Here is a 15,271-nt window from a genome sequence, read left to right on the forward strand (position 1 = left end):
TGCGTTGTAAGTTGTAACAACGCATCGCATTTCTGTGCGACGACGTTTTTGCGATACGACGCCGCAACGCAGTGCAGTTGTGGCCTGGCCCAAATGCGCGCGTACGGTGCGGACGAATGTGCGAGGGTTCACGTCATTTCATACAACGAATTGCAAATGTGTGCGATCACCTTATGAGATACGAGATTTAGACGTGGGAGAGCCATGCTTCGGCACGAATGGGCCGGCTCGACCGGACAAATACCACGTTCTCACGGAAAACCGGTGTGAAACAGCGCTTGCGCTGTGTTTCGCCCAGTGAGTGAGTTTACCGGATCTACAATTACTCTAACTTACAGGTTGACCCTCATCTCCAACGAATCAGGCAAGCTGACTCTCTCCAATGCTCAGGGGCACCACGTGATCATCACAGTGGAACCTCTCAAGTTTGAGTTCACGGACCGTGCTGGGGAGGTGGCAGTGGTTGTGAACGACAACGGACAGCTCGTGGTGGAACCGCTGAAGACCAAGGTAGAGGGAGAGGTTGGTTGCTTTTGTTTGTTGGCTATGTTGGACAATGGATGAACATGTACAGGACATACAATCAGTGTTCATCCATTGTCAGGCACTGGTTTCGGTGACAGTCGCGGGCTTCACAGGAGTAATTGGAACGTAGTTCCTTATCGCGCGTTGCGCCTTGGGCTAGACTGAAAAAGTTGTAACGACACTTTTTATTAGTACCTGCATGGTACGGGCAGAGGGCGTTAATAGTATTCCTGTGCGTCAACTAGATTTTTTAAAATATTTTTTTAGTGTAAGTATATGTATGTACAGGTTTTTTGAACATAAGAAATAACTTTGTTCCATTCGGGAGTCCCTTGACACCTCTCAAGTTTTATTTTATTAGAAAGATACATAATATTATATTTCTTTTGTTGTGATAAGCTTTGTTTGATTGTATGGTCATTGTTATGTGTTGACTGTTGGTTTCATGTTAAAACTGGACGTTCCTAGCGGCTCCGTCTGTGAATAAAGAATTTCTCGGAAAGCGTACATTTTCTTGCAAAAAAAAAAAACACCTGGGTATGTTCTTTCCTGTCAAAGCATCACAAAATTTTATCTAAATCGTTTTAGCGGTTTAAGCGCGAAGAAGTAGCAGATAGACACATTGCATTTATAATATAACAGCTATACATTGTGGCTATAACAAGTAATAATTAATGATAACGATTCATTATGTCAATTCAACTAATTACAAATGCAATAAGATATACATTGATAACTCATTTATAATCAACTAGCTGTTGCCCGCGACTTCGTCCGCGTGGACTTCAGTTTATAGCGCGCGATGTCAACAAAATTGGTGTCAAAAGCTTTTATAAAAAAACCCTGGTACCCATTAAATCAATACAGCTGTGCAGTGTGCAAACAATAAGTACTTCATTTTTGTATGTTAAACTTTATATATTATGCCAAATTTTAAAGCTTATTTAGCCCCCCAATTACACAACTTTACCCATAAACTATTTATCATTGATAGGTTTAGCCCCAATTTCACCAACGTCTGTTAGTGTTAACAGCTTGTTAAAATATCCTGTCTTCTCTTTCATTCATATGAAAAACGAAACAGCTAACGTGATACTAATTCGAGCATTAACTTTAACAGTCGTTGGTGAAATTTGGTATTAAGGTTACGTCACTGCCTGCACAGATAAAGTACTGAGTTATTTAATACCGTAGAATAGATATAACAATCGAAAAAAATCGAGACTTAAATGTAAGATGATACCACCTCTTATAGAAAGACTTTTGAGCAAGCGTCAGCGCGATGTAGAAGACGCACGGCGCCATCTATTATGAATTTTTTGAACAAATTTACGACCCTTACAACCCTTTTTTCCAGTAAAAAAGTAGCCTATGTCCTTTCTCAGGCTTTAGACTATCAGTATACAAAATTTCATTACAATCGGTTCGGTAGTTTTGGCGTTTGGCGTGAAAGCGAGACTGACAGACAGACAGAGATACTTTCGCATTCATAATATTAGTACAGATTATGTGCACACTGCACAGCTGTTTTTGGGTATTTTGATTAATTAAGAGGATCCACACCGCCCTTTTTTCCATACAAACGTTGTCCCCTGTTTCCTCCCTGGATAATGCTAGTAGAGTTATATTTTTTTTCCTGAATATCTACGGCCACTAATACAATGTCCCTATGTTGTATTTTTTTTTCATAATTTAATTATTAAATAAGATATGAACGTTCAAAAACCCAAAAAAATGGCCAGATTTTCCACTATGTTCAAACGTCCAGAAAACAGATTTGGCTAGATTATACAAAAAAAGCAAAACAGGAACACAGCTCAAGCCTTTTTTTAATCTTTAATGAAAAAAGTACTTAAATCGGTTAAGTTTTGGAGAAGGAATCAGGGGACAACGAATCGTTGATTTTCTGGATTTTCTGCAGTTGTCTCTATCGCGTTCTGCGGTATAGGCTTGAGGTAAGGGAGACAGCTATAGTTATTACACGTACTTTTTTTTCATTTCTCTAGCCGCTGTTGTATCCTCTTAAGGGCCGCGCTACACCGGAATGGCAGCGGCGAGGCGAGCACTTTCAGCGCTGCCATTCCGGTGTAGCGTGCTGCGCGGCCCTAAGAGGGGTACCACTTACCAGGGTTTTAAAAAGTTTTTAAATTTGACACAAATTTTGTTGACACCGCGCGCTATAAACTAAAGTCCACGCGGACGAAGTCGCGGGCAACAGCTAGTTATGAATAAAAACAATAATATATAATAAAGTAGGTATGATTAGTTCTGTTATAATAATGAAGTAAAAAAATAAAGCGCCATCTGTTTTCATATATTAGAATTAAAATGTTGATTGCATTGATATATTTTCTGGATGGAATATAGGCCAACACAACACACTCGAACTCCTTAGAAATGCAGTAGGAGTTCTATAAGATAAGATAGATTGATTATTATTATAGCAAGTGATAACATTATTAAACATAATATTCTAACGTATTAAAAACTATAAACAAAAACATAACAACTAATAAGTATGATTAGTTCTATGTTACAACGAAGTAAAAAAAAAAAGCGCCATCTGTTGAATCGTATTAGAACTAAAATGTTCATTGTATCGCGTCGATATATTTCTGGATTTTTTATAATATTATACATAAAATATATTTAAGATTTTTAAAATATTATTTTAATACACATCCAAGACCCAGGAACATTGAAAACTTTTTGTTCCGCCTGCGGGACTCGAACCCAGGACCCCCGGGATGAGCGCTGGCCACGCGCAATGCGAAGTAATTTTCATCGATATTTTCATGGAAATAAGATATTTTCCCACATCAAAATGTAGCCTATGTCCTTTCTCAGACTCTAGAATAACTGTGTACAAAATTTCATTGCAATCTATTCAGTAGTTTTGGCGTGAAAGCGAGACAGACAGGCAGACAGACAGACAGACAGACAGAGATACTTTCGCAGTATATTTCGCAGTATTTATAAGTCGCGGGCAACAGCTAGTTATGAATAAAAACAATATATAATAAAGTAGGTATGATTAGTTCTGTTATAATAATGAAGTAAAAAATAAAGCGCCATCTGTTTTCATATATTAGAATTAAAATGTTGATTGCATTGATATATTTTCTGGATGGAATATAGGCCAACACAACACACTCGAACTCCTTAGAAATGCAGTAGGAGTTCTATAAGATAAGATAGATTGATTATTATTATAGCAAGTGATAATATTATTAAACATAATATTCTAACGTATTAAAAACTATAAACAAAAACATAACAACTAATAAGTATGATTAGTTCTATGTTACAACGAAGTAAAAAAAAGCGCCATCTGTTGAATCGTATTAGAACTAAAATGTTCATTGCATCGCGTCGATATATTTCTGGATTTTTTATAATATTATACATAAAATAAATTTAAGATTTTTGAAATATTATTTTAATACACATCCAAGACCCAGGAACATTGAAAACTTTTTGTTCCGCCTGCGGGACTCGAACCCAGGACCCCCGGGATGAGCGCTGGCCACGCGCAATGCGAAGTAATTTTCATCGATATTTTCATGGAAATAAGATATTTTCCCACATCAAAATGTAGCCTATGTCCTTTCTCAGACTCTAGAATAACTGTGTACAAAATTTCATTGCAATCGGTTCAGTAGTTTTGGCGTGAAAGCGAGACAGACAGACAGACAGACAGACAGACAGACAGACAGAGATACTTTCGCATTTATAATATTAGTATAGATTAACGTGGGTTTATTGGTTCGACATTTATGTAACTAAACCGCAATGCAAATAAAAATCGACGCGACAAAGTCATATATAAAATAAAATTAAAAACATCTTTATTAAACATACAAGGGACAGAGCATAGCCAGAGTTTATAACACAAAAGGATAACAAACAAATTGACATGGCGCACTACATATATATTAATATATATTATATTAATAATATATATTAATACGTGAACGAAAAACTTTGTAACCCTTTTTACGAAAAATGGGAAAACGTAGGTGCATGAAATTTTGCACAGTTATAGTTTATATGGTGAAGGAGTGCATCGAACTAATATTATTTTGAAATAATTATGATTTTATCATACACTAGCTGTTGCCCGCGACTTCGTCCGCGTGGACTTTAGTTTATAGCGCGCGGTGTCAACAAAATTTGTGTCAAATTTAAAAACTTTTTAAAACCCTGGTAAGTGGTACCCCTCTTAGGGCCGCGTTACACCGGAATGGCAGCGCTGAAAGTGCTCGCCTCGCCGCTGCCATTCCGGTGTAGCGCGGCCCTTAATTAATCAAAATACCCAAAAACAGCTGTGCAGTGTGCACACAATAAGTATTTCATTTTTTTATATTAAACTTTATATTTTATGCCAAATTTTAAAGCTTATTTAGCCCTCCGATTACACAACTTTACCCATAAACTATTTATCATTGATAGATTTAAGGTTACGTCACTGCACAGATAAAGTACTGAGTTATTTAATACCGTAGAATAGATATAACATTCGAAAAAAATCGAAACTTAAATGCAGGCGGAACAAAAAAAACTTTTTGTTCCGCCTGCGGGACTCGAACCCAGGACCCCCGGGATGAGCGCTGGCCACGCGCAATGCGAATTCATTTTCATCGATATTTTCCTGGAAATAAGATATTTTCCCACATCAAAATGTAGCCTATGTCCTTTCTCAGACTCTAGAATAACTGTATACAAAATTTCATTGCAATCGGTTCACTTGTTTTGGCGTGAAAGCAAGACAGACAGACAGACAGACAGAGATACTTTCGCAGTTATAATATTAGTATGGATAGTATGGATTAGAAATGCAGTAGGAGTTCTATAAGATAAGATAGATTGATTATTATTATACCAAGTGATTATATTATTAAACATAATATTCTAACGTATTAAAAACTATAAACAAAAACATACTAACAACTAATAAGTATGATTAGTTCTATGGTACAATAAAGTAAAAAATAAAACGCCATCTGTTGAATCGTATTAGAACTAAAATGTTCATTGCGTCGATATATTTCTGGATTTTTTATAATATTATACATAAAATATGTTTAAGATTTTTGAAATTTTATTTTAATACACATCCAAGACCCAGGAACATTGAAAACTTTTTGTTCCGCCTGCGGGACTCGAACCCAGGACCCCCGGGATGAGCGCTGGCCACGCGCAATGCGAATTCATTTTCATCGATATTTTCATGGAAATAAGATATTTTCCCACATCAAAATGTAGCCTATGTCCTTTCTCAGACTCAAGAATAACTGTGTACAAAATTTCATTGCAATCGGTTCAGTAGTTTTGGCGTGAAAGCAAGACAGACAGACAGACAGACAGACAGAGATACTTACGCATTTATAATATTAGTATGGATAAACATAATATTCTAACGTATTAAAAACTATAAACAAAAACATACTAACTAATAAGTATGATTAGTTCTATGTTACAATAAAGTAAAAATAAAACGCCATCTGTTAATCGTATTAGAACTAAAATGTTCATTGCGTCGATATATTTCTGGATTTTTTATAATATTATACATAAAATATGTTTAAGATTTTTGAAATTTTATTTTAATACACATCCAAGACCCAGGAACATTGAAAACTTTTTGTTCCGCCTGCGGGACTCGAACCCAGGACCCCCGGGATGAGCGCTGGCCACGCGCAATGCGAATTCATTTTCATCGATATTTTCATGGAAATAAGATATTTTCCCACATCAAAATGTAGCCTATGTCCTTTCTCAGACTCTAGAATAACTGTATACAAAATTTCATTGCAATCGGTTCAGTAGTTTTGGCGTGAAAGCAAGAACTAATAAGTATGATTAGTTCTATGGTACAATAAAGTAAAAAATAAAACGCCATCTGTTGAATCGTATTAGAACTAAAATGTTCATTGCGTCGATATATTTCTGGATTTTTTATAATATTATACATAAAATATGTTTAAGATTTTTGAAATTTTATTTTAATACACATCCAAGACCCAGGAACATTGAAAACTTTTTGTTCCGCCTGCGGGACTCGAACCCAGGACCCCCGGGATGAGCGCTGGCCACGCGCAATGCGAATTCATTTTCATCGATATTTTCATGGAAATAAGATATTTTCCCACATCAAAATGTAGCCTATGTCCTTTCTCAGACTCTAGAATAACTGTGTACAAAATTTCATTGCAATCGGTTTAGTAGTTTTGGCGTGAAAGCAAGACAGACAGACAGACAGACAGAGATACTTTCGCATTTATAATATTAGTATGGATTTTTTTAACAAATAAAACATTACACACACTACAACACACACACATAATTAGGGATGATGACAAGGTCAAAAATTAGCGAATTTTGTTAACAAAATAAAGAAATCACGGTAAAAAATAAGTGTTTCCAAAATTTCAGCTTGATAGCATTTGTATTTTATTTTTTTTTCAATTAAATTTCTTAATATTTGTATATAATTCGATAACTATTGCAATTAAAAGCAACTTTTGTTATGAAACCACTTTCATAAACGCAATATTTTATATACCTGTCGAACAAAGTTGTCTCCCGATGCGTACAAACTACGAAAGACTGACGTCATACTTTCGTAGCACTTTGTATGGAGCGTTTCGGGCAGGTCTTTTTTATGAGATATTTGAATTGTCATATCTTGGTGAATTTTTAAGCTATCAGAGTCATTATTTCAACGATGTTTCTATTTTTTAAGTGTCTTTCAATTACCGATAAGAAAAAAAAATAGTCATCATGCCTAATAGGCATACTCTTTTATTTATGGTTGAAGTCCGTTGACAACAAATTGACAAATTGAAAATGGATTATAGTTTTTTTTTATTGAATCTAAGATACTTTTTTGATTGTCTAAACAATGCTTACACGGCCAGTCTGAGATCAGCTAAGTCCCAGAGACAAGAGTTGAAAAAAAATGATAAAGTCACAATTTTTTACAAAATATAAGTAGTAGTCCTAATATCGTTGAAATTAAGGTCGAATTTCGACCATTGGGCGATCTCTAGTAACATTGAAATACTTAAAACTAAATAGATAATCAGTTATGGCTGTGCACTGTATACCGCATGTTTAAAGGGAAAGCCACTCAGGCATCGACTGCGGCAAGCCGTGGCACCCTGGTCTTCCGTGGCCCCCTGTCAGTCCCCACAGACTAGAGGCGGCCACATGTTTTGACTTCTATGTAGCCCCGTATTTATAAATAGGCCGTTATAGGCCCGGCTAGGGACGACAGGGTCCGTAGAGGCCATACCATAAAGTTAATATACCTAGCGGAATAGGGAAACTAAGGCCTGAGCAAGAGAGATGTCACTATCAGTAACACTACGTGGTAAAAAGAGACGTGTGATACATGACAGCAGCACTCTTTTTTTGACGTCCAGTCGGCACGTGCCGCACGTTGACAATTTAATCTCATAGAAATGATGTTTAATCATGCTTGTGTTGTATACGTACACAATATATTTTTCACACAGATGAAAACCAATTTTGGTTACGTTTGACAGCTCGAGATTGTTGCTCTACAGATTACGTTTATGGGACGGCGAGAACAAAGTGGCCTACTCTCATATAAAATATAAAGGCTGCCGCCTTTATACCGTACCGTACCGTACATTTTTCCGGGATAAAATGTGTCCTATGTCCTTTTCCTCAAAGTATCTTTATACCAAATTTCAGAAAATTGGTTCAGCTGTTTGGGCGTGAAGAGGTAACGTACAGACAGTATAGATTAAAAATAGTAACTCTTTCAGCGCTGCTAGTACTACACAGTGAAGTCTTACTATACATTGTACAGTACAACACTGACATTAAAATGGGGTTTTTCAACCTTTTAATGATACTAACCTTAGTTATTTTATCATGTATGTATGTTAATATGAGTGTATCGTTATTTCTGCCCTCCACTAAAGTATAATAATTTTTTTGTTACACCCTGTATGCTAGTACTAGATAGTATTATCGCCACACGCGCCAGATGTACGCTCTATCGGTCACGTATAGATTTATCTCGAGAGTCAAGATCATTGACATATTATTGTGACACTGACATCAAAATCCATATTTCTGTGTATAGAGAGGACGAATAGAAAAAAAAGTATGTGTAGTATTTATAGCTGTCTCCCTTACCTCAAGCCTATACCGCAGAACGCGATAGAGACAACTGCAGAAAATCAACGATTCGTTGTCCCCTGATTCCTTCTCCAAAACTTAACCGATTTAAGTACTTATTTTATTAAATATTAAAGAAAGGCTGTGTTCCTATGTTTTTTTTTTTGTAAAAATCTAGCCAAATCTGTTTTCTGGATATTTAAACACAGCGGAAAATCTGGCCATTTTTTTGGGTTTTTTAAATGTTCAAAAAATTAGTTAAATTATGAAAAAAAAGAAAAAATAGGGACATTGTATTAGTGACCGTAGATATTCAGGAAAAAAATTATAACTCTACTAGCATTATCCAGGGAGGAAACAGGGGACAACGTTTGTATGGAATAAAATTAAATTAAGAAATTTAAAAAACCCCCGCCAAACAACTTTAAAAAGTAATGAAATAATATTTACTGCCTTTAAGTTCAAATAACTCCTAACTTGTGTAAAGTAATATTTTAGTCCATAATTGTTGTCACGGTGTGTCGGAGGACCGCAAAGTAAACTACAACCTACAATTACCGCCAAGTCGCTGATTATCTCCATTCGGTTCGCTGTGAAATGTTATGTGAAATCTCAAATCAAACATCTACATTAGCGGTCCCCCGACACACCTTGACAACAATCATGGACTAAAATATTACTTTACTTTACACAAGTTAAGGGGTTTTTTTTAATTTCTTAATTTAATTTTATTTCATACTTTTTAAACTTGTGTTGATTATAGTGCAGAATAATTCCTATCAACATAATCATATTCTCATGATGACCATTTATCAATGTCCTTTTCGATGAGGCCGTTAATATGAGCATAAACATGAAACCTTAACTTTGGGTTCATACGAAGCTCGGTTCCTATAGAATCCAGGTGATGCTGCAGCAGCAGCATGTAAATATTTACTGTCTATCTACTTCTTACTGGTTGTCGCAATTAAAATGAGCCCAAACACGAAACCTTTGCTCTAAGTTGGCGAGGAGTTGGATATCCTATTGAATACCAGGTGATGCTGCAGCACCAGGTCAACTTTCCATTAATATGTGTATACGTATATTGTATATTCACAAATGTCGCGAACTAGAATGAAATAAAACCAACCAAACGAATACAAGTTGCTAACGGTCTTTCATGAACCAGATAAACCCTGATTGTCCAGCACTGAGCAGGCTGATGATGATGAATTATAGCTAAGAACACTCTCGATCATGTCAGCTTTCAAACAAAAAAAACTAGATCAAAATCGGTCCATCCTTTTTGATGCTACGATGCCACGGACAGATACACACACAGACAAACAGACAGACAGACAGACACGTCAAACTTATAACACCCCTCTTTTTGGTCGGGGGTTAAAAAGGGCTCTTCGGCTCGATGCGAGCCTTCGAGCTGTACCTAAGTTTTGCGGTCCACACAGTAATTACTAATTATTACTCGATTCGTAGTAAAACTATCGAGCAAAACCGCATGTGAGTACTTAGCAAAAGAGTAGACAACGGCGATAGACATAGGATACTTTTTATCTTCAAAAATCTACGATTACCGCGGGTATGTTGCGACAGAAAATAGCAATAAAGGAGGCGTTTGACTGCGGATTGCACAAATGCACAGTATCTGCTTTCTACAAAATTTCTTTCTAAAAAAATCTTGTTGCTGTCGCAAGATGATTGCTGATGATGAATTTCCTCATTTCTTGGTAGCTCATTCCTCGCCCAACTAAAGATCATCGCCCTTCCCTTCCCTTTTGGCCGATCGATCTTAAACTTTTATGTGGTTTATAACAATACATACATTTCCCATAACACAAGTAAAACTTAGCATAGGATTAGACGACTTGATATACACTCCCTGCTTTGTACTATTGTATATTATTATGTGTGTGTATAATAATCTTGACATTTTAGGACGAAGACGCCGGTGGTGAGAATTTCAAGGGCCACCATGACAGCAAGCCGCGTGGTAACGAAGCTCTGTCCATCGATATTGCCTTCCCTGAGGCCGAACAGATCTATGGTGAGTGGCAACGAAGGAAAGAGATAGAGAGAGACTTGGAACTGGTTCTTTCATAGTCTTTCATTCTACATGCATTGTGGCAGTTATGCGCTTCAAATCTGATGTTTCGTAATATCTGCTAACATATTGTCTATATAAACACTCTGCGTTTTTGAGATACAGCCTGGAGGCAGACAAACGGACAGACTTCGAAGTCTTAGTAATGGGGTACCGTTTTTACCCTTTGGGTACGGAACCCTAAGAAGCTGATGTCACCCGCAGCATTCTTACTAATCTATAACTGCTAAATGCTAAAATCGGATCAGTAGTTTAGCCGCTATGAGACAGGCTCCTATTTACCTCTTTTTGACTTCCCTGTAGTCGGGTTGTGGCCACTGAATAGCTTGCGTCTGGATCTAGTACGTAAGAAATATCCGGATTCGATCAGAGATTCCTAGATTCTTGTAGCTTTATGTTCTCAAGAGTATAATGTGTATTATTCATATTTTTCCTAGGTATCCCCGAACACACTGACAACTTCTACCTCAAAACCACAACGGGTGGGGAGCCCTACCGTCTGTACAACCTGGACGTGTTCGAGTTCGAGCTGGACAGCCGCATGGCCCTGTACGGCGCCGTGCCCGTGCTGTACTCACATGGGTACGTAATCATATGGGGATTGGGGACACATAGCCCCACTACCGTCTGTACAACCTGGACGTGTTCGAGTTCGAGCTGGACAGCCGCATGGCCCTCTACGGCGCCGTGTCCGTGCTGTACTTGCATGGGTACGTACTTATATAGGGACACTTACCCCCACTACCGTCTGTACAACCTGGACGTGTTCGAGTTCGAGCTGGACAGCCGCATGGCCCTGTACGGCGCCGTGTCCGTGCTGTACTTGCATGGGTACGTACTTATATAGGGACACTTACCCCCACTATCGTCTGTACAACCTGAACGTGTTCGAGTTCGAGCTGGACAGCCGCATGACCCTGTACGGCGCCATGCCCATGCTGTACTCGCATGGGTACGTACTCATATGGGGACACATTGAGAAACAGATAAAAATGATGGCCACACCCCTATAATATGTTTTAAGGGCGTGGTCAGCGTCGCCAACTTTTACTGTATATTTGTATTGCGCACAGTTACTATACAGCAGAGTAATGTTTGTAAATTGTAGCCAATCAGAGGCTTACATTCATTCGTGAGAGTACTATTACGATTGTTTGAATTTTCGTCGTGTGAGTAGCTGGTGACATTGGTGTACGTACAAACGTGCTTTAGAGAACAAAATTGCTTACACATTTCTCTCTTTCAGACCCAAACGCAGCGCTGGCGTTTTCTGGCACAACTCGGCGGAAACCTGGGTGGATGTTGTGAACCATGCTGAGAATACTGTTGTATCGTCCCTGGTTAATCTCGTCACCGGCGGGCAGAAGAAACAAATTGATGCTAGGTAAGTTAAGTGAGGCGCATTTCATACGTGGGAGAGCCTGCTTCTGCTTCGTCACGAATGGGCTGGCTCGACCGGAGAAATACCACGTTCTCACAGAAAACTGGCGTGAAACAGCACTTGCGCTGTGTTTCGCCGTGAGTGAGTTTACCGGAGGCCCAATCCCCTACCCTATTCCTTTCCCTACGCTCCCCTATTCCCTTCCCTTCCCTATCCTCCCCTATTACCCTATTCCCTCTTAAAAGGCCGGCAACGCACTTGCAGCTCTTCTGATGCTGCGAGTGTCCATGGGCGACGGAAGTTGCTTTCCATCAGGTGACCCGTTTGCTCGTTTGCCCCCTTATTTCATAAAAAAAATAAAAATTGAAAGTGCTATTCAACTCGATATTGTGCCATGACCAGCCGTCATGATTTTGCACAGAAGTTTAATTTCTAACACGTGCACTCTGTACACACGCTCTTTTTTTTAAAACCCCATAGTTGTAGTAACAAACAACCAGAATGTATTCAGTTATCTGACGAAAACAGTTGTACCTGAAAAACGCACACTATGAAGTGCTCGGATCGTAATTTTTTTTCCCCTGTTGAAGCAGCTATAAATGTTTGGAAAAAGAAATCCTCACTTGGTTCTATGATCACCATTCTTATTCAAATAGTAGTGAATATTACCAATATTTTGTTAGCAGGAGTCAAGTGGTTAAGATCTTATCAAGAACACTAACAAGTGTACTTTATAAAATTTAATATTTTCAGCACTTTAGCAAATAAGTACTAAATATTCCCAACACTTTATCAAGTACTAAATATTCCCAACACTTTATCAAATAAGTACTAAATATTCCCAACACTTTATCAAGTACTAAATATTCCCAACACTTTATCAAATAAGTACTAAATATTCCCAACACTTTATCAAGTACTAAATATTCCCAACACTTTATCAAATAAGTACTAAATATTCCCAACACTTTATCAAGTACTAAATGTTTCCAAAACTTCATCAAGTACTAAATACTCCCAAACTATAATTTCAGATTCATGAGCGAGTCCGGTATAGTCGACCTGTTTGTGTTCCTCGGTGACACCCCGTCTGATGTGTTCAGACAGTACACCGCGTTGACTGGTGTAGCGCCGTTGCCGCCTGTGAGTTTAATATTATTGTTCTATTAAGAGGATACACCAGTAGCTTTAGCACGGCCACCAGTAGAAATGCGAAAGTATGGACAAACTGTGGACATAAACTAAAGGTGCCGTTCCGATCTTTACCGCGGCCAATCGCGACCGACAAAAATTAAATTAAAGTGCCACTTTATGGCAGACTAAAGTATATGTCATAGAGTAGGATATTATTTGAATTTTTAGGACTATATAGTCTATCATAAAGTGGCATTTTAATTGAATTTTTGGGAACAAAAAAAGATCGAAACGCTACCTTAAGTTTATCTCCACAGTTTGTCCATACTTTCGCATTTCTACTGGTGGCCGTGCTAAGGCTACTGGGGTAGAGAAATAAAAAAAAAAGTACGTGTAATATCTATAGCTGTCTCCCTTACCTCAAGCCTATACCGCAGAACGCGATAGAGACAATTGCAGAAAATCCAACGATTCGTTGTCCCCTGATTCCTTCTCCAAAACTTAACCGATTTAAGTACTTTTTTCATTAAAGATTAAAGAAAGGCTTGAGCTGTGTTCCTATGTTTTTTTTTGTATAATCTAGCCAAATCTATTTTCTGGATGTTTGAACACAGCGGAAAATCTGGCCATTTTTTTGGGTTTTTGAACGTTCATATCTTATTTAATAATTAAATTATGAAAAAAAGAAAACTTAGGGACATTGTATTAGTGGCCGTAGATATTAAGGAAAAAAATGATAACTCTACTAGCATTATCCAGGGAGGAAACAGGGGACAACGTTTGTATGGAAAAAAGGGTTGTGTGGACTCCTCTTGACACGCTTTATAAAAACGCTTGGGCTGTATGTAACGGAATCTTTGAGCACGATTTTACCTATTTCCAGTAGTCTAATTAATCTTTGCATAATGCATACGTATTAAGAGAAAATCACAATGCAATAATTTGTTTAAATTTTTTTAAACTAGAATAAAAATGCATTCGAAAAAAAAGCGTTTTTTTTTTAGTTTTTTTTTTAACTATTATTATTTATTTTCTTTCGATGAAAATAAATAACACATTCAATTTTTTTTTATGGTACCAGGTTCAATACCAGGAGACGAGTTAACGGTTACTCCGCCGTCAGTGAACCGATTTTAATTTTTTACTCTTAGCCCTACAAGGGTTTCTTTGCAAATTATTGTTGGTCTTAGTTAGAGTATAAAGTCATCTATCTCTTTCCATTACCACAACTATATCTTCGCTCTCTTTCCAGCGTTTCTCGCTAGCTTACCACCAGTCGCGATGGAACTACGTCGACGAGGCCGACGTGAGACAGGTCGACGATAACTTCGACGCGCACGACCTGCCCGCTGACGTCCTGTGGTTGGATATCGAGTACACTGATCAGAAGAAGTGAGTATAGCACTTAGACGAGTGTGACACACTTGGTGAAGTGCGTACACTTAGTAGAGTGTGTGAGACACTTGGTGAGGTGAATACACTTTGACGCGCACGACCTGCCCGCCGATGTCCTATGGTTGGACATCGAGTACACTGACTAAAAGAAGTGAGTATACTTAGACGAGTGTGATACACTTGGTGAAGTGATATGACGAGTGTATTACACTTGGTGAAGTGATATGACAAGTGTATCACACTTGGTGAAGTGATATGACGAGTGTATTACACTTGGCGAAGTGATATGACAAGTGTATCACACTTGGTGAAGTGATATGACGAGTGTATCACACTTGTTGAAGCCAGTACACATCTTAGGCGAGTTAGAGAGCTTGGTGAAGAACTTTGTCGAGTATGATACACTTAATGAAGTGGGTACACTTAGAGGAGTGTGTCACACTTAGTGAAGCACACATTATTTAAGGTTCACTGCCTTTGTCTGTCATGTGTCATTTTTTAAAATGCCAGACAAAGAACAGCAGCCCTCTATTTGCTGTGAAAATATCTTAATTACAGGATTTTCTTTTTAATATCTACTA

General features: G+C 37.8%; 1 protein-coding gene and 1 long non-coding RNA gene across 2 annotated transcripts in view; one reads left to right on the forward strand and one right to left on the reverse strand.

Moving 5' to 3' along the window:
• The window catches only part of LOC121737965, a 380,295-nt gene that overhangs the window by 49,844 nt on the left and 315,180 nt on the right, over positions 1-15,271 (reverse strand). The window lies entirely within an intron of this gene.
• LOC121737944 (neutral alpha-glucosidase AB) overlaps positions 1-15,271 on the forward strand; it is a 28,914-nt gene that overhangs the window by 3,830 nt on the left and 9,813 nt on the right. The window contains exons 4-9 of the mRNA XM_042129683.1: positions 339-522; positions 10,615-10,723; positions 11,218-11,362; positions 12,027-12,164; positions 13,196-13,304; positions 14,548-14,687. Coding sequence (XP_041985617.1) covers positions 339-522; positions 10,615-10,723; positions 11,218-11,362; positions 12,027-12,164; positions 13,196-13,304; positions 14,548-14,687 — 825 coding nt within the window. The remainder of the gene's footprint in view (positions 1-338; positions 523-10,614; positions 10,724-11,217; positions 11,363-12,026; positions 12,165-13,195; positions 13,305-14,547; positions 14,688-15,271) is intronic.

This window comes from Aricia agestis, chromosome 22 (genome assembly GCF_905147365.1).
Source record: "Aricia agestis chromosome 22, ilAriAges1.1, whole genome shotgun sequence".
Lineage (NCBI taxonomy): Eukaryota > Metazoa > Arthropoda > Insecta > Lepidoptera > Lycaenidae > Aricia > Aricia agestis.